Source organism: Lepidochelys olivacea (genome assembly GCF_965140295.1).
Source record: "Lepidochelys olivacea isolate rLepOli2 genome assembly, chromosome: 24".
NCBI lineage: Eukaryota > Metazoa > Chordata > Testudines > Cheloniidae > Lepidochelys > Lepidochelys olivacea.
Window position 1 is genome coordinate 981,638 of NC_140434.1, and position 17,693 is coordinate 999,330.

At 61.2% G+C, this 17,693-nt stretch overlaps 1 protein-coding gene across 1 annotated transcript in view; it reads left to right on the top strand.

Annotated features, from left to right (window-relative positions):
- The first annotated feature begins 2,374 nt into the window (after positions 1–2,374).
- The window catches only part of KCNN3 (potassium calcium-activated channel subfamily N member 3), an 81,101-nt gene continuing 65,782 nt past the window's right edge, over positions 2,375–17,693 (top strand). Inside the window, exon 1 of the mRNA XM_084614093.1 lies at positions 2,375–2,545. Coding sequence (XP_084470219.1) covers positions 2,486–2,545 — 60 coding nt within the window. The 5' untranslated portion in view covers positions 2,375–2,485. The remainder of the gene's footprint in view (positions 2,546–17,693) is intronic.

Genomic DNA, 17,693 nt, shown 5'->3' on the forward strand with positions numbered 1-17,693 from the left:
CATCGTGCACCCAACCCACCTAGGGCCCCTGCCCCCACCATGCACCCCCTGGTTCCATCAAGCACCCAACCCACCTAGGCCCCCTGCCCCCACCATGCACCCCCTGGTTCCATCGTGCACCCAACCCACCTAGGCCCCCTGCCCCCACCATGCACCCCCTGGTTCCATCGTGCACCCAACCCACCTAGGGCCCCTACCCCCACCATGCACCCCCTGGTTCCATCGTGCACCCAACCCACCTAGGCCCCCTGCCCCCACCATGCACCCCCTGGTTCCATCGTGCACCCAACCCACCTAGGGCCCCCTGCCCCCACCATGCACCCCCTGGTTCCATCATGCCCCCACCATGCACCCCCTGGTTCCATCGTGCACCCAACCCACCTAGGGCCCCTGCCCCCACCATGCACCCCCTGGTTCCATCATGCCCCCACCATGCACCCCCTGGTTCCATCGTGCACCCAACCCACCTAGGGCCCCCTGCCCCCACCATGCACCCCCTGGTTCCATCATGCCCCCACCATGCACCCCCTGGTTCCATCAAGCACCCAACCCACCTAGGGCCCCTGCCCCCACCATGCACCCCCTGGTTCCATCATGCACCCAACCCACCTAGGCCCCCCTGCCCCCACCATGCACCCCCTGGTTCCATCGTGCACCCAACCCACCTAGGGCCCCCTGCCCCCACCATGCACCCCCTGGTTCCATCGTGCACCCAACCCACCTAGGGCCCCCTGCCCCCACCATGCACCCCCTGGTTCCATTGTGCACCCAACCCACCTAGGCCTCCTGCCCCCACCATGCACCCCCTGGTTCCATCATGCCCCCACCATGCACCCCCTGGTTCCATCGTGCACCCAACCCACCTAGGCCCCCTGCCCCCACCCTGCACCCCCTGGTTCCATCATGCCCCCACCATGCACCCCCTGGTTCCATCGTGCACCCAACCCACCTAGGCCCCCTGCCCCCACCATGCACCCCCTGGTTCCATCGTGCACCCAACCCACCTAGGGCCCCTGCCCCCACCATGCATCCCCTGGTTCCATCATGCCCCCACCATGCACCCCCTGGTTCCATCGTGCACCCAACCCACCTAGGGCCCCCTGCCCCCACCATGCACCCCCTGGTTCCATCGTGCACCCAACCCACCTAGGGCCCCCTGCCCCCACCATGCACCCCCTGGTTCCATCGTGCACCCAACCCACCTAGGGCCCCTGCCCCCACCATGCACCCCCTGGTTCCATCATGCCCCCACCATGCACCCCCTGGTTCCATCGTGCACCCAACCCACCTAGGGCCCCCTGCCCCCACCATGCACCCCCTGGTTCCATCATGCCCCCACCATGCACCCCCTGGTTCCATCGTGCACCCAACCCACCTAGGGCCCCCTGCCCCCACCATGCACCCCCTGATTCCATCATGCACCCAACCCACCTAGGCCCCCCTGCCCCCACCATGCACCCCCTGGTTCCATCGTGCACCCAACCCACCTAGGGCCCCCTGCCCCCACCCTGCACCCCCTCGCCTCGCCCCTCCCATCCCCTTCTTCGGGGCGGTCCCAGCAGACGACACCGCCCCTAGGCCCCGCCCCGCCGCGGCTGGCCCCGCCCCACAGGTGCCCGGCGCGCCCCGCCCCTCCCGGGCAGGCGGCCAACGACAGCTCCCGCCCCGCCCGCCGGCTCCGCGCAGGCGCGGCACCGCCCCGCGGGCGGGGCGGGGCGGCCAATCGGCTGCGCCGGCGGGCGCGAGGGGGCGGGGCCGGGCGCGGGGGGGGCGGGGCCGGCGAGCACAAGGCGCCCGCCGCGCAGCCCCGGCGAAGCCGCCCAGCCGCCCCGCGCCCCCGCCGCCGCCCCGCACATGCCCGCGCGCGGGAGGGAGGCCGCCGGGCACGGGCCGCCGCGGGGCGCGCGCTGAGGCGGCCCCCGCCCCCCTCAGCATGGAGGCGCCGCCGCCGCCGCCGGGGGCCCCCGAGGAGCCGCCGCGGGCCGGGCCCCGGCTGCTGCACGCCTCGCCCGGCGCGCCGCCCGCCGCCCGCCCGGGCAGCCAGCGGGCCCTGAGCGAGCCGCCGGGCGGCCCCGCGCCGGGCCCCCGGCACCGGCAGCCCAGCCCGCTGGCGCCGCGGCGGGACAGCAACCCCTTCACCGAGATCGCCGTCAGCTCCTGCAAGTACAGCGGCGGCGGCATGAAGCCGCTCAGCCGCCTCAGCGCCTCCCGCCGCAACCTGCTGGAGGCCGAGCCCGAGGGGCAGCCGCTGCAGCCCTTCGGCCCGGGCCCGCCGCCGCCCGCCCCGCCGCCGCCGCCCGAGATCGTGGTGTCCCGCGAGGGGGGGGCCCCGCCCGCGCCGCCGCCCGCCCGCCGCCCGCCCGCGCCCGGCGCCTTCGCCCGCGCGCCCAAGCGGAAGCACCAGAACATCGGCTACCGGCTCGGGCACCGGCGCGCGCTCTTCGAGAAGCGCAAACGCCTCAGCGACTACGCGCTCATCTTCGGCATGTTCGGCATCGTCGTCATGGTGATCGAGACCGAGCTCTCCTGGGGGCTCTACTCCAAGGTGGGCCCCCCCCGCCCCGGGGCGGCGCGGAGGGGGGCGGGGGCGACTCTGGGGGCCCCCAGGGAGACTCTAAATAGGGCGGAGGGGGGCGGGGGTGACTCTGAGGGGGGCGGGGCTGCGGGCGACTCTGAGGGGAGGCGGGGGCCCCCCGGGCGACTCTAAATGGGGCGGAGGGGGGCGGGGGTGACTCTGAGGGGGGCGTGGCAGAGGGGGGCGGGGGTGACTCTGGGGCCCCCCCAGGGTGACTCTAAATGGGGCGGAGGGGGGCGGGGGTGACTCTGAGGGGGGCGTGGCAGAGGGGGGCGGGGGCGACTCGGAGGGGGGCGGGGTGGGGGCGACTCTGAGGGGGACGGGGCGGAGGGGGGCAGGGGCGACTCTGGGGCCCCCCAGGGTGACTCTAAATGGGGCGGAGGGGGGCGGGGGTGACTCTGAGGGGGGCGTGGCAGAGGGGGGCGGGGGCGACTCGGAGGGGGGCGGGGTGGGGGCGACTCTGAGGGGGACGGGGCGGAGGGGGGCAGGGGCGACTCTGGGGCCCCCCAGGGTGACTCTAAATGGGGCGGAGGGGGGCGGGGGCGACTCTGAGGGGGGCGGGGTGATAGTTGGGGGTGGGGGCCTGGGGTAGGGGGCTCGGCCCAGGGGCTCTGAGGCTGTAGTTGGGGGTGGAGGGCGGGTCTCAGCCCTCCCCGGGGTGCCCCAGAGCCCCCGGGCGTTACGGAGCAATCTCCAGCGAAAGGTTTTACGTTCTGTGATAAAACACTCCAGGGACACGTTCCCCCCCAGCCTATAGCAGCCTGGGGCGGGGCTCCCTCCCCCGACTCCCTCTCCCTGCGCTGGCTCTGCAGCTTGGCTCTCCCCACCCGGGGTGTCCCCCCTCCACGCCCACAGCAGCAGCGGGCATGGCCGCAGGCGAGCCCCCTGGCTGGCGGAGCGGAGGGGCCCGGGGCGCTTGGGGCAGAGGCACCTTCCCCACACGCTGAGCAGAGCAGGGGCCCCGGGGATCCACGGTGGCTTGGATGCGCTTGGCACTTGTTACAGCCCAGAGCTGCGGGATGGGGACAGGGTGGAGGGAGAAGCCGCTTCCTCTGAGTTCACAGTGGGGGTGGGTGTGAGGGGGGATTTGCCTGGTGTCAGTTCTCTCTCTCTCCTCCTCCCCTCCCCCCCTTGGCTATCCCCCTGGGGTGGGTGGGCTGCTTGGTGCTGCTCAGCTGTTGATTTTCAGTAGAGCTAATTTCAGACAGGGCGCAGCTGTTGTAAGGCTGGCACATTATTCTGTGAAACCCAGCCGCGGAGCAGGGGCCGGGGATGCCTCTGGCAATGGGAGTCCAGTGGCTCTGGAGGGCAGGCGCTGCTCCTGGCCCCTGCCCGCTGCCAGCCACTGCCTTAGTTCTCAGTTCCCCCTCTGTGCTCAGAGAGCGCTCTCTGATCCCCGCTTTCCTGCCCTCCACAGCTCGACCCCCATCCCTCCTGGCAGCCCCGATGGCCTGGCTCCTGTGGGATTGTTCGCTCTGGTGGACTGGCTGCCCCAGAGCTGCTTTTTCCTCAACGCCTGCTCTTGTGTGTATTCTCATAGGCCCGGTTCAGCCTTAGGGCCCCTTGTGTGGGGGGCTGTACAGAGACCCTGCCCAGGAGGCTCCTTGTTTGGGTGTGGCTGGGGATTCCCCTTGGCTGGCTCTGTCCCCTTCGGGAGAGGGGGCCTGGCCCAGCTATGTTCTGCTATCTGCTTAGAGGAAATTTCCCCATGTGATTGAGCCTTGAGCCCAAGCAGCTGGACCCTGGGGCTGGCTGAGCCCTGTGAAATGCTTCCTTCCTGATAGAAAGTGAGGGCGAAGTTGCCCCACCCCCCCATCCCCAGCTGTCCTGCCATGGGCTCCCCTGGAGCTGGGGATGTGCCTTTGCCTTGGCACAGGGGGTAGCCCCTTGTGCCTTCGGCCCTCCCAGGAGCAGGACCCCTCTCGCAGTAGCACCGTTCCCAGAAGGAAAGACCCACCCCCTTTTTGCTCCAGTGGATACACTGAGCCAGCACGTGGTGGTGCTGGTGGGACTGGGTTCCCCAGGGCTCATTGCATGAGTCAAGCTCCGTGACTCCCCCATGGGATTCTGGGCTCTACCCGAGGCTGGAGCGGGCTGGAGCTGGCTACCTCCTAACTAAGGGATGTCTGGTGCCTTTCCCTCCTATTCCCTTGGGCTCTCCCGACTCCCCATGCTCAGGCCCAGAGGAGGGTGGCTGCCTGTAGGCAGTGCTGGCATGCAGGGGTCACACCTGGCTCCTCCGTCTGTCTGGCCTTGTTTGCAAACAGCCACCAGCCCTGAGGGCACAGCTGTCTGCTCGCTGCCTGGCAGCCCCCAGCCTGGTCTCTGGGGTGGGGATCTCCATGCTCTTGGATTTTCAGGCTCCTACAAGAGGGTCAGCAGCATTTCAACCCCTGTGGCAGGGGTGGCACCATTAAAATGGCTGCTTGGCCTCCCTGGGGCACTGCCCTTGACCCTTGTGGCTGCTCTGCGCCTGGGCCCAGCACTTAAAGAGGTCTGAAATATTGGGGGCTGTGCCCTAATCTGGGAGCAGCCCAGGCTTAGTGCCCCTCACAATCTGGCTTTAAGTATTTTATTTTGCTGGCTCTGCGACCCCAACCTCGCTTGAAAACACTGCCTGGGGCTGGATGCTTGGGCCACAGTCAGAGCATGTGCAAGCGGGTCCTGCCGACCCCAGCCCTGAACAGGGCCCTCGAGTACCAACTGCTGGAGACAAGCCCCTCGGCTCAAAGTTGATCCCTGTGTAGTTAGAAGCTGCTCTGCATGAGCCTGTCCGCGCAACATGTGTGCGAGACCCAGTGTCCCGGCTTGCTCCCTAGCACCCCATGTGGCAGTGAATGGCACACTGCACGCCCCCTCTCCCTCAGAACTCTGTGCCCGGAGTCTGTGGCACAGGCACCCCCAGCTAGTATACTGGTGTGCCCCCCCCCCCCGGCTCCCTTTCTCTCTCTAGCTGTGCGCTGGCAGGGATATGAATAACTCTTTGTATAGACATCTGTCATGTTATTTATACCTATCTGGAGAGGGGAGATGAATAGTCATCCATGCTAGCGGGGTGTGTGCAGTGCAGGCAGGGGCCGGTGGAATGGTCAGGCGCTGGGCTGTGTGGAGAGGGGGATCTGTGCAGCTTGTCCCATTCCTTCGCATTCCTTTGACTCTTGCTAACTGGGGTTTGCAGCCAGGCAGCTGGACTGGTGTCAGGCAGAGCTCAGGTCACATGGGCACAGAGGGAGCAGCAAGATAGGGAGTTGTGTGGGAAGGGGCTGCTCTCTGCTTCCTGCCGCAATCTGAGGAGCTGGGCGATGGGGGGGCAGAAGAGGAAAGGCTGCTTCAGCACTCAGCTCCTGCCTTCCTTCATTTCCCTTGAAACCAAAAATCAGGAGGAAAGGAGAAATGCCTGACCGTATTGGTGGGTGCATAGGGCACCCAAATGGGAGACTGGCACTGATCTGCTGGGTTGGGCTGTTGGCTGGGCTATGCAGGGATTGAGGGGCGGGGGGGACGACAGGGCTAGTTCTGTGTGTTTCAGAGAGGAATATACAGGCGGTGGGGTGAGTGTTCAGGTCACCCCCTGCTGCAGCGAGGTCCGTGGCACCAAGGGCATGGGGTAGGATCCCCTGTGCTCAAATTAATTCCACTTAGGTTTGCTCAAGGCTCTTGGGTGGAGGAGCTGGGTGACTCCAGGGCTGTGGCTCTGACTTGCTCCCTCACCCCCCAGCTGGCTGCTGGATCTTTCTGGTGCCTTGTTCCTGTGTGGCCCTGATGTGGCTTGCCCAGTGTAGGTGTGGCTGCTAGGAAAGGTCTGGCCAGTTGCTGTCCAGGAGAGTAGCTGCAGTGTGCCATGTTTGCCCCCCCTGCATAATGGGAAGTTGCTGGTGCCGCCTCCTTGCTGGAAGGGAGCCTGTGGGTGGTGGATCCCCAGGGAGCAAGGTGGAGGGGGAAGGATCTATTTCTCCCAGAGGTGCCTCTGTCAGCACTTGCCCCTATGTGGGGACGAGGCTTGAGGTGATGCTGGAGCTGGCTCTGCCCCATGTTGCCCCACAGCAGGGCCCCAAGCCATGTCCTGACCCTGACCCACTTCCTAGGGGCCATTGGGAGTTGGGGTGGGAAGTATCTGTGGAATGTGGGGGTGGGGGAAGGGAATGGGACAAGACTTCAATCTGTGGGTGGGAGGGAGGTGCTGCTCGCAGGTGTTTGCCCAGGAGGCAGAGGGGGGTAGTGGGAGCTGATCCACCTTGCTCCTGTTTAATCCCAGGGCTCTGCAGGCTGCGGCATGAGGAATCCGGCTGGCTCTGCTCTCTGCCTTCCCGTGCCAGCAAGGCTGGCGCTTTCCTTTGCGGTGATGCCCACCCCCAGCCCCGTGGCTGGCTCTCTGGGCCCTGTCTCCCCCGCAAGGGGTCTGGGAGGGCTGGGCCCCTGCTAACTATTGGTGTCAGTCCTACCTAGCAAAGTACCTTATCTGTGCGGGCAGCTCTGTCCTCGGGTGCTGGGTGCTTGCCTGGCAGTGCACATTGCCACCAGTGGGTGCCCTAGATAGTGTATTGAGGCTGTGGAGTCCAGAGGAGGGCGGGGGCACTCCAGGCTTGGAGGCTCGTCAGTCCGGGATGCCCTCCAGCTGGCTCCACATGGTCAGCGGTTCCTGGCTATGTGCACGAGCTCTGTAATGCACACAAGCCTCGGCCCCAAAGACCATGGAAGGAGCACATGATGCTTCCTCACTCTGCCAGTGTCACGGAGTCCCTGGGCAATGCTCTGGAACTGCTCCCCATGAAGCCAGTCAGGACTCTGGGAAAGTCTCCTTTCTGGGAGCAGCCTGTCTCCAGGACACACAGCTCACACAGCTTCCACCTTCCTGCGTCTGACCTCGGAGCATTCAGCATTCTCTGCCCCTCAGTGCGCTTCCCATAGCCAGTCTGCCCAGGTGGGGTCTTGGGGAAGCCAGAGGGTCCTGCCCCCCAACTCTGCAGTCAGACGTGACTCTCAGCCAGCCAGTAAAACAAGGTTTATTAGACAACAGGGACGTGGTCTAAAACAGAGCTTGTGGGTTCAGAGAACGGGACCCCTCAGCTGGGTCCATTTTGGGGGGCAGTGAGCCAGACAACCATGTCTGCACTTCACTCCATGTCCCAGCCAGCCCCAAACTGAAACTCCCTCCAGCCCCTCCTCCTCTCGGCATTGTCCCTTTCCCAGGCCAGGAGGTCACCTGATTCCTTTGTTCTCCAACCCTTTAGCTCTCACCTTGCAGGGGGAAGGGCCCAGGCCATCAGTGGCCAGGAAACAGGGTGTCGGCCATTCTCTGTGTCCAGACCCCTGCACACATCTGCCCTCTAGGGCTCTGCAATGATCATACACCCTTATCCCACCCCCTAGATACTTAAGAACTGTCTAGGGGAAACTGAGGCACCCCCACACTATTCAGAGGAAACATTAAGAACAGTCCCACTTGGTCATAGCCAGCTATAAATCCTCTCCACTGAGCCCCCCGGCAGGGAGTCTTTCCTGTGCCTGCTAGCCCAAGGTTGGAATCCCCCCTCCCTGCTGAGTCTCAGCTGGGCTAGGCCAGGGAGTGAGGGGAGAGATGGAAGCTGGAGAGAGCTCTGCAGGGCGAGCTGCCCCCATGCCTCTCACATCTGGGCAGAACAGAGCTCATAATATGATCTTCAAAGATTGTAGCTTAGCATGGTGTATGATCTTCAGAGATTGTAGCTTAGCCAGGGCTTTGTAGAGCACTCAGTGCTGGGACAGCAAGGGGGCTGTGAATGGGGATAGAGGGGCACTGGCAGAGCTGGGGGTATGGGGCCCAGGTTTGGGCTAGCAGGGGTTGTTTTCCCCAGAGAGAGGGGCTTTGGCAGAGCTCTCTGGAGGAACCCTTTGCTGGGTCTGGCTCCAGCTGTCCAGATGCACTGTGGCCTGGAAGCTGTGCTTTCCGTGGTGCAGAGACCAGGAACCTGGGTCGCACCTACTACTGGGAAATCAAGAATAAGCTGTGCACCTCTGCCTCCTGGGCAAACACCTGCAAGCAGCACCACCCTCCCACCCACCCACCGCAGGACTGGGGCCTCCTGAGCCGCCTCTGGCTGCAGGCTGCCCTGGGCAAGAGGTGTCCTGACTACTCCCTGCCACAATGAGAAGGGTTGTGGACCTGGTTGCAGGGTCTGCTGCAGTGTGTCCCCATCCCTTGCCCACCCCTCCACCCCCAGTGTGAAAGGGGTCGAGGCTGCTCTATGGCCGCTGTTTGAAGCTCCAGCAATGCTCCGATTTGTCTCTAAATATCCCCAGGAAGCTTTCTGGCCCCACTGTGTTAGGAACAGGAGCTCACTGGCCGTGTCCAGAATTCTGTGCTCCTGCAGGGAAGGGGCTGGAAGGAGCCTGGGGCTGCTGCAGTGCTGGGCCCTGGCCTGGCTCCAGCCCTCAGCTGAGAGCAGAATGCCAGGTGCTTGTTTTAGCCTCTCCCCAGCTGGAGGATAGGGCCCCTGCAGCCCAGGGCGTGGCACCTGGAGCCAAGAGCTAGGTGCCAGCAGACAGCACCCCCGTTCTAGGGAGTGTGTGGTGTTGTAGGGCTGTTTGCAGGCTCCACTGTGAGGGCTGGCATGTGTTATTGTAGGACTGCTTGTGAACACCATACCATGTGTGCCACCTTGCCTTCCACTTGGCTGAAGAGGGAGCACTGCATGCTGGGATTTGGAGTCTGGGCGGGGCACCCCAGGGCTGCTGGCTCCCAGGTGCAGTTGTGCCATAGAGCAGCGGCCTTTTGGGGGTGACCTAGCTATGTGCCAATCACACCCAGCAGCCATGCACCCAATGGCGACTGAGTGTGAGGCTCTCCAGTTCTCCTTGTCATGTGGCCTCCCTGGCAGCCTGGCACCCCCATCCCTTTGGTGAGTGATGGGTTTGGGGGGGGCCTGTTCTAGATTGGGCCAGACGTTGGGGTGTCCATGCCCCACACCGTGTGTGTGTAATATATATATATATATATATATAAGGCCATGCAGCCGCCCTCCCCCGACACATGTGTGCACATGCCTGTCCTTGCTCCAGGTGCTCACCTGCCCTAAGCCCCAGTCTCCCTCCGAGCTAAGCTCTGCTTGCCAATGAATCACGTTGATCTCGTTTCTGCCCGCTCTTGGGAGTGAGCATGGGAGCCAGGACTAGCTCTTCCTGTCCAGGCCCCTCTGGAGCCGACTTTGACGGGAGCTGTGCATAAAGACCGGGGCTGTGTGGCAGGTTTTCCCAAAGTATCGTTTGTCTTGTACCTTTCCGCCTTGTCGTGCCATGGCCCCAGGGGGGCAAAGGGGATTGTTGCTCCGTTTCCTGGGCTGTTCCAGCTTGGCTTGGATTGCTTTTTATTAAAGCTGGAAAGCAGCATGCATGCAGGGGAGGGGGGTCTGAGGGACTCCTCCAATGGGCAAAGAAATGTTAACGTGCCCTGGATTCTGTATGCTTGCTTGGCTGGGGTCACCCACACAGCTGGGCCTTTCTTTGGACTGAGCCCTGTTGGGGTGACAGACTGGTATCAAAGCCACTGTGCTCAATCAGCCTAACTTCTGTCATCGTCCCAGCCTCTTCCCATGTCCTGAGAGCAGGGTGATGGAGGGGCAGGTCTGGAAGGGGCTGCAGGTGAGCCAGGTGCAGTGAATCCCATGGGCAGAGAAACCAGGAGGATTTCGCTAGTCACCCTGTAGTGACAGTCTCCCGTGGCTGTGCTCCCCTCTTGGGACTTGGCAATGGCAGGCGAATGCGGGAGGCCTCTGAGGGGGGGCACAGTGGTCTCTTTGCAGTGAAGATTTCAGCATGTTAACAGGCTGTAGCCAAGCCTGTCCTGGAAGAGCCATGTGTCTGGGCGTGAGCTGGGGTTTGCCTTTACTGATGACAAGCTCAGCTCCATCTCTTCTCCCCGTGCCGTGGTAGTCCCTAAGGATCCTCCTGCAGCTTTGCTCAGCCAGCACTCTTGATCCCCCTCTCTCCAGAAGGTCATGCCCTTGTCTCTGGGTGGGATACTAAGCCACCTGCCCAGTGAGTCAGCAGGACCCACTTAACCCTTTCCTAGCAGCATTCACCCCTGCGTTCAGGGTGGAGTGCGACAGATGAACGCTGCCAGCCTCCTTCAGGGCTCCCTGGACGGCTCCATGCAGCTGGCACTGACAGAATCTTCTGGGCATGTTTGTATTCTCTGCTTTGGGAAAGCTCCTCAGCTAACAGCCATTCCTGCTCTGACCAGCTGCCCGGCAGCAAAGGGCTAACACTGTCCAGACAGCGGCTGAAACTGGCCATAATTGATGGCAGAACTGTTCCAGGAGTGACCCCTAATTGCAGTTAACCCTGGGTGTGCCTTGCACAGTGACACTGACCTGCTCAGAACAAGGTTTCCCATTAGGCATCACCATGGCTTGTGCCATAGCAAGCTGTGGGCTGCATTGGCGCCTGGGATGTGGGGGCTCTGCCCTACATCTGGCCAGCAGCCCAGTAGCCTCTTTCAGACAGCCACCAGGACCAGGTGCGCAACGGCAGCACGAGCTCCAGTGTGGTCAGAGGCGTGGCTGTCTGCTGCTGGCACTGCCATTCCCAACTCCATGGGCCCCTTGGGCCAGGGGAAAGAACCCAGGAGCCCTGCTGTGATCAGGGGCAAAACCCCTTCCTGCCTCTTCTGCCCCTCCCACCGTTCCTGTGCCTCATGATAGTAGACTGAGCTCTTCGGGGCAGGGCCTCTCAGGCCAGACTTCCCTACACACACAAGTTCCAAGGGCTAACTACAGGCTGGTGGCACACAGATTGAATTAAAGTGGGGTGGGGGATGGGTGGACAGTGTGTGTGAGGGGGCTGTGTACGCTTCTTGTGGGGTAGCTTACCTATGTCCACCCACAAAATTGCACCAGTTTCACTAAATCCATTTAAACAGGTACAAGTTCATGTGTAAGCCAGTGATGGGCCAGAGTCCCCTGCCACTGGGCACTGCACAAATGCAGAACCAGAAGGCAGTCCTGCTCCAGACAGCTCTCAACCTGAGGCAGATGTGGGAGAACAAGGAAACAATGAGACCAGGCTGTGGTCTCTGCATAGCAGCCATCTAGCCCTTGTCCAGGTGTCTGTAGGTCTGCGTATGCAGCACCTCGCACAATGGGGCCTGATCCCGGCTACCATACTGATACTTGGCTGTAAAGCCCCTCTGCCAGTCCCTCTTCTCTGACTGGTTGGACACCATGGGCCAGACCTGGCATAAACCAGCACTGGGTTCAATGAAATGATGCTGATTTAAGCCAACTCGGGTTCTGGCCCTGCATGTAGGGGGAGGGGCTGGAACAGCAGCAGGCCACACTCAGCACTATACAGCAGCGGCTGCATTTCCCCTCCTGATATGGGGAGACATGGAATTTGGGGCACTGGATCGGGCACTGGCCCATCTGGTGTGGTCTCCTGCCTTGGGTACAGCCCCAGCCCCCCTCCCTTTAGTCATTCCATTGTGCAGTTCTGTGGGTGGCAGTGGGGATTCCTGCCTGACCCCTACAGGTGCTGAGTCTCCCTGAAGCCTGAGGCTGGGTCACTCTGTGTATGTAAATGTTCCGACTCGTCACTGACATTCCGTGCTCTTGGAAAGAACCAGCTAGGATGCAAAAACCACCAAGTCAGGGCAAATCTATGGTACTAGCAAGTGAGGGGTGAGTTTCCCCTTGCTCAGCTCTGCTAAGAGGCATCAGCTCTGTCCTGCAGCCCCCCTGCTCTCCCAGTCTTGGGGGTCTCCCACCCCCAGCACCCAAGTCCCAGCCTGAAGCCCCTTGCTGTTCCAGCCTTGAGCTCCCCCGTCCCTGTCCCGATGCCCTTTGATCCCAACCTGCGTGTACCATGACTGTGCATTTGGTAGCGAAGATGTCCTGGTTTGCCATGGTTTCGTGTCTCCAGGAGAGACGTTAGACCGGCACACCACAAGGTTGGTGGCAAACGACAGTCCAGGGAGGTTCTGGGCTGCCCGGATGTCTGGGTACCTCGAAAGGGCTGGATGCCGCAGAGGCGGGTAGAGGCAGCAGCTCTGCGGCGGCGTCAGAGCTATAGCTGCCTTGGTGCAAGCTGTACTCTAGAGCCTGCCTATTAATAGCCCGCGTTTGGTCTCCAGCCCTCCTGTCGGCACCAGCTGTGCTATCCAAACAATGGAGAGGCAAGTGCCAAGTTGTGAGGCTGACCACAATGCGTGGCCCTGCCGGGCCCCAAGAGAACAATGCTCCCTGTTCGCCAGGCTGCACCCAGAATAGCGCTCCCGCTAGTTCCAACAGGTTATTTTTAGGACCAGTTTCCTCTTGTTTTGAAATGCTGGTGGGGAGGCGAGCCCCAGGGGAGGATCTAAGAGGGAAGGGGGGTGGATTTTCTATAGGCCACTGGGCTCTCTCCACTAGGCCACACTGCCTACCACTGGACCATGCTCTTCAGTGGCCCACATGAAACAAGCTCGTGGTTTCAGGCCAGTGAACATCCTAAAAAGCATCACTGACTGGGCTTCTCTGCTGACAGACATGGTAGCAATGGGGACTGGCCAGTTCCAAAGAGCGACCTGGGCACCTGCCACGCTGGGCTCATGTGCATTTTAATACAGCCAAAGACAGTGCTGTATAGCGTGGGTCCAAGAACAGAGGTCAGATGTATAGCACTTACAGGGGCTGTAGGTTGGAAGGCAGTTACACTCAGACTAAGGAGCCTTGGTAGAAATCAGATGGGCAGAAACACTCCATGTGATGCCACAGCTGGGTTAATGCGACCCTGGGCTGGAAGACTGTGGAGAAAGGAGGTGGTGTGACTGGTAAACAGCATTAGTGAGGTCAGTGCCGGAATACTGTGCATTGGAAAGGATGGTGACAGTTGGAAAGGGTCCAGGAGTCAAGCTCTGGAAAACCTGCTTCACTGCCAGACTGAGGAAGCTCAAGCTATTTCACTGAACAAAGCAAAGGTTAAGAGGTGACTTGATCATGATCTGCAGGCACTTACGGGAGTTGGGTGGGAGATGTCAGATGATAAATGGCTCCTTAATCCAGCCAAAGCAGAACATGGTCCAGGGGCTAGAAGTTGACGCCAGACACATTCAGACTAAAAATAAGGTGCAGTTTTTTCACAGGAGGGTAATGAACCACCAGAACAGCCTGTCAAGGGCTGTGGGGTTTGCCTGTCACTGGGGGAGGTTTGCATGCCTTTCTACCAGACATGCTCCATATGAACCAGACGTTCTGAGCTGGATGCAGGAGTCACTGGGTGAGGTTCTCTGGCTTGGGCTATGCAGGGGGTTAGCCCAGATTATAAGGGTCCTTTCTGGCTTTGGACTCTGTCTGAGGCAGAACTCTCCTTCGGCTCTGGGCTGCTGCCTGCGTGGCAAGACTGAAGCACACTGACCGGGGAAGCTGGCACTGCTACCTGGGCTGTTCTGCCTGACGCATTAACAGAGGTTTGCCTCCCGGAGCTGGTGTCTTGTGCCTTTCCACATTGTGACGAAGTGGGACTGTTCTTAATGTTCCCTCTAAATATTGTGGGGGTGCCTCAGTTTCCCCTATGCAGTTCTTAAGTATCTAGGGGGTGGGGTAAGGGTGTATGATCGTTGCAGAGCCCTAGAGGGCAGGTGTGTGCAGGGGTCTGGACACAGAATGGCCGACACCCTGTTTCCTGGCAACTGATGGCCTGGGCCCTTCCCCCCTGCAAGGTGAGAGCTACAGGGTTGGAGAACAAAGGACTCAGGTGGCCTCCTGGCCCAGGGAAAGGGACAAAGAAGAGGAGGGGCTGGAGGGAGTTTGTTTGGGGCTGGCTGGGGACAAGGAGTGAAGTGCAGACGTGGTTGTCTGGCTCACTGTCCCACAAAAGGACCCAGTTGAGGGGTCCTGTTCTCTGTACCTGCAAGCTCTGTTTTAGACCATGTTCCTGTCATCTAATAAACCTCTGTTTTGCTGGCTAAGAGTCACGTCCGACTGCAAAGTTGTAGGGCAGGACCCTCCGGCTTCCCCAGGACCCTGCCTGGGTGGACTCACGGTAGGAAGCGCACGGAGGGGCAGAGGATGCTGAATGCTCTGAGGTCAGACCCAGGAAGGGGGAAGCTGTGTGAGCTTTTTGCCCTAGGGACAGTCTGCTCACAGAGAGGAGACTTCCCCAGAGTCCTGCCTGGCTTCGTAGGGAGCAGTTCCAGAGCATCGTGACAACTGGGGAGAGGAAACATGAAGAACAGTCCCACTTTGTCACATCCAGCACTGTCTGCATGAGGGTGGATGGCTGCATATATGCTACCGACCCCTTTGCTCATGAGCCACAGGGGATTTCTCTTAACAGTTTAGCACAGCCGCATGGGGTCAGCAGGGCTCTGATGGAGAAGGGCTTCCCTGCCTGAGTCTCTACCCTCCACCACAGCCTGCCCACAGGAGCCAGCTTGGGAACTTCCCTGGGAAAGGAGAGGTGCTCCATGAGTAACTCTCCATGAGCAATCAGCTGTTGCTCTCTGCTCATCCCTCAGCAGCTCTGCCTGTCTGTATCTCTCCCATGGGCCTCTTTATCTCCTGGCACTTAGAACAATCCCACTAAATGCCCTGATTTCCTTGGGCTCTGCTGTCGGGTTTATGGGAATTCCCCTCCGACAGCTGCAGAGAGAAGCCAAGCAGCCCCATTAGCACCAGTGGCCCTAGCAGAGACATGCTCAGTGGGAAGGCAAAGGGAGATCCCCTACCGAGGCCCTTGCAGCAATGGGTCTGTCCTGGGGCTCTGCGGACAACCCCCTGGGTCCCTTTCCCTGGGTAGATTCTGCCCTGCTTAACCCTGGCTCTGCCCCCCTTTGCAACACTTTTGAGAGAGAGGAAGGAGGGTCTTCTGGCTAATGCCTCACGACTCAGGAAAGCTGGGTCTAGCAGGCTCCCCGGGTGGGTGTCCTGGGCCGGATGGCCTGTGCTTGACCCCTACAGGTAGGGTTAGATGATCTACAGAGCTCCGCTCCTGACATGCTGACCTTGCTGGGAAAGTCTGTGTGTTCCAGTTCCACCTCTGCTAATGGGGAGAATAACCCTGCCTTTGTCGGGAGCTTGTCGGGCAGGGGCTGCCTCGCTGTGGTGTCTGCAGTATCCAGCACAACAGGGCCCCACCTTGGTTGCAGCGCCAGGTGCTACCTCAATGCAGCTAATGAGGGGCTAGTATCTGTCTGTGGGGTTCCTGACACCAGCGGGGTGCCGGCTCTGGGACGGTTCCTTCTTGTTCTGCTGGTTGCCTTTGTTTTCCACCTTTAGTCTGTCTTGTGACTGTGAGCAAGCCTGGCTGGTAGGGGGCTGGAATTTGGGAGGGAGCACCCTGCAACTGAGGTCTCCGAGCGCTGCTGCCCCTGTAAACCCCAGGCAGGGGTGCTCGACTACACCGGCCCTGTGCTTAGTAGAGCCAGGTGCTGCCTGGGGCCCTCCCAGCAACTAGGACAGGTAAGCTCGTAATAGGAGGAACGAAGTGTTGTAAGCAAGGCACCCAGAAGCTTGTTTGTCTTGAGAGTGTTGAAGGATGTTGGCTCTGTCAGCTGGAGTGAAATAGGAGGTGGCTGAGCCATAAACACCTGCAGTGGCAGGAGGCCCTCAGGGGACAGTTGCTGGGAGGTGAGAAATGGGCGGCTGGCTGCGGTGTGGGGTTTGCAGAGGGGCTGGGGAGGTGGAGATGGGGCTCCAGGTGTTCATAGCATCTGGGGGAGATTAGAGAAAAGCCAGACTCCAGCTCCCCCTGTTGCTGGGAGGGAAGGGGCAGGTTGCTTGGCACTGAAATTACAGTGGGTTCTTATGTGCGCTGGGTGAGGTGAAGTCACTGGACGGCTGCAATAATAATCAGAATCCTTGCTGCTGGCCTTTGTCCCCCCACGGGAGGGGAACCAGCCCTCTGCTAACAACACAGACTACACTGGGCTGCCAAGACCCAGCTCTTCCTGTCACTCCGTTGGCTGGAGCTGGCCAAGGTCAGTCACTGCCCAGCAGAGACGCCAGTTAGGAGCCCCGGGGCAGCCATCCAGGGCTGGGTGGGGGGAATGAGAGAGACAGTGCAGGGGTCTCTTCTCATGCAGCCACCATGAACACACATGCCTCAGCCCTGTGGAGAGGAAAAGGAGGGAGTGGGTAGGAAGTGAGACAGCGAGGAAAGGAGGGGTTGCGGCTGCCTGGCCTTTCCCGGTGGGAAGCCAGGCAGCAGAGACCTGGGGTCTGGAAGCAGCCACTTTGCTCATGGGCATCTAAGGGCTGGTTTAATTTACATTGCATTGATTAGCAGGAACATCTGATTAGACCATCTATTAGGATGCCATATTACAGAGCTAATGCTGAGACTCAGCAGATTGCTGGAATCCCCTGGCTGGCCGAGGGGAGACGTAATTACATCTAACAGCATTTGATTAAAAACCTCATTGAAAAAAGGGCTGCTCTTCCAGACGGCAAATCGATGCCAATAACATCATGCTCCCAGCTGCTGAGCCCCAGGGGGTGCAGGGACATGGCTCCCCGGGGACCTCTTGGTCCAGCGGCTGCTCACATAGCCTGGCCTGCTTTCTGGCATGCAGAGGCATGGCTGGGCTTTCGGTGGTGGCCCTGAGGAACCTGGGTCAGATTCCTGTTCTGTAAGTCTCCTTGGTCCCCTGGGCCTCAGTTCTGGGATACAGCAGTGTGTGGCTGATGGGAGGCCACTGTGCCACTAGCCTGGATGGTGGGCCTGGTGTGTAGCAGCAGCTGCTGCGTGGGCTGCCCGAGGTCAGGCTCCATAGCCAGGTGGGGTGCTGGCCCAGCTGTAAAGCAGGGATCGATAGTACTTCCCTCCCACTAGGGGGTGGGGCTTTGAGACACTAGGGACAGGGGGTGCTGGGCTGGGCAGTTCCCATCTCACTGGCCTGTGCCACCTGCTTCAAAGGTGCAAGGCGCCCCCCTCCTCCCCCCGCCAGTGATGGGGTAACCTGCCCCAAGGGGAGTTCCCTCCTGACCCCCCAGTGAGAGGCTGGTTTGTGCCCTGAAGCAGCAGGGCTGAGATCCCTGGATGAAGGCACGAGAGTGAGTCTACTATCGCTATTCTGTTGCTTGTATGACTGAGATCAGCTGGGTCCTTGGCCTCAGGAAGCTGCTAACCTTGGGGGCACCGTCTGTTCAGCCGGATTGGGGAACCA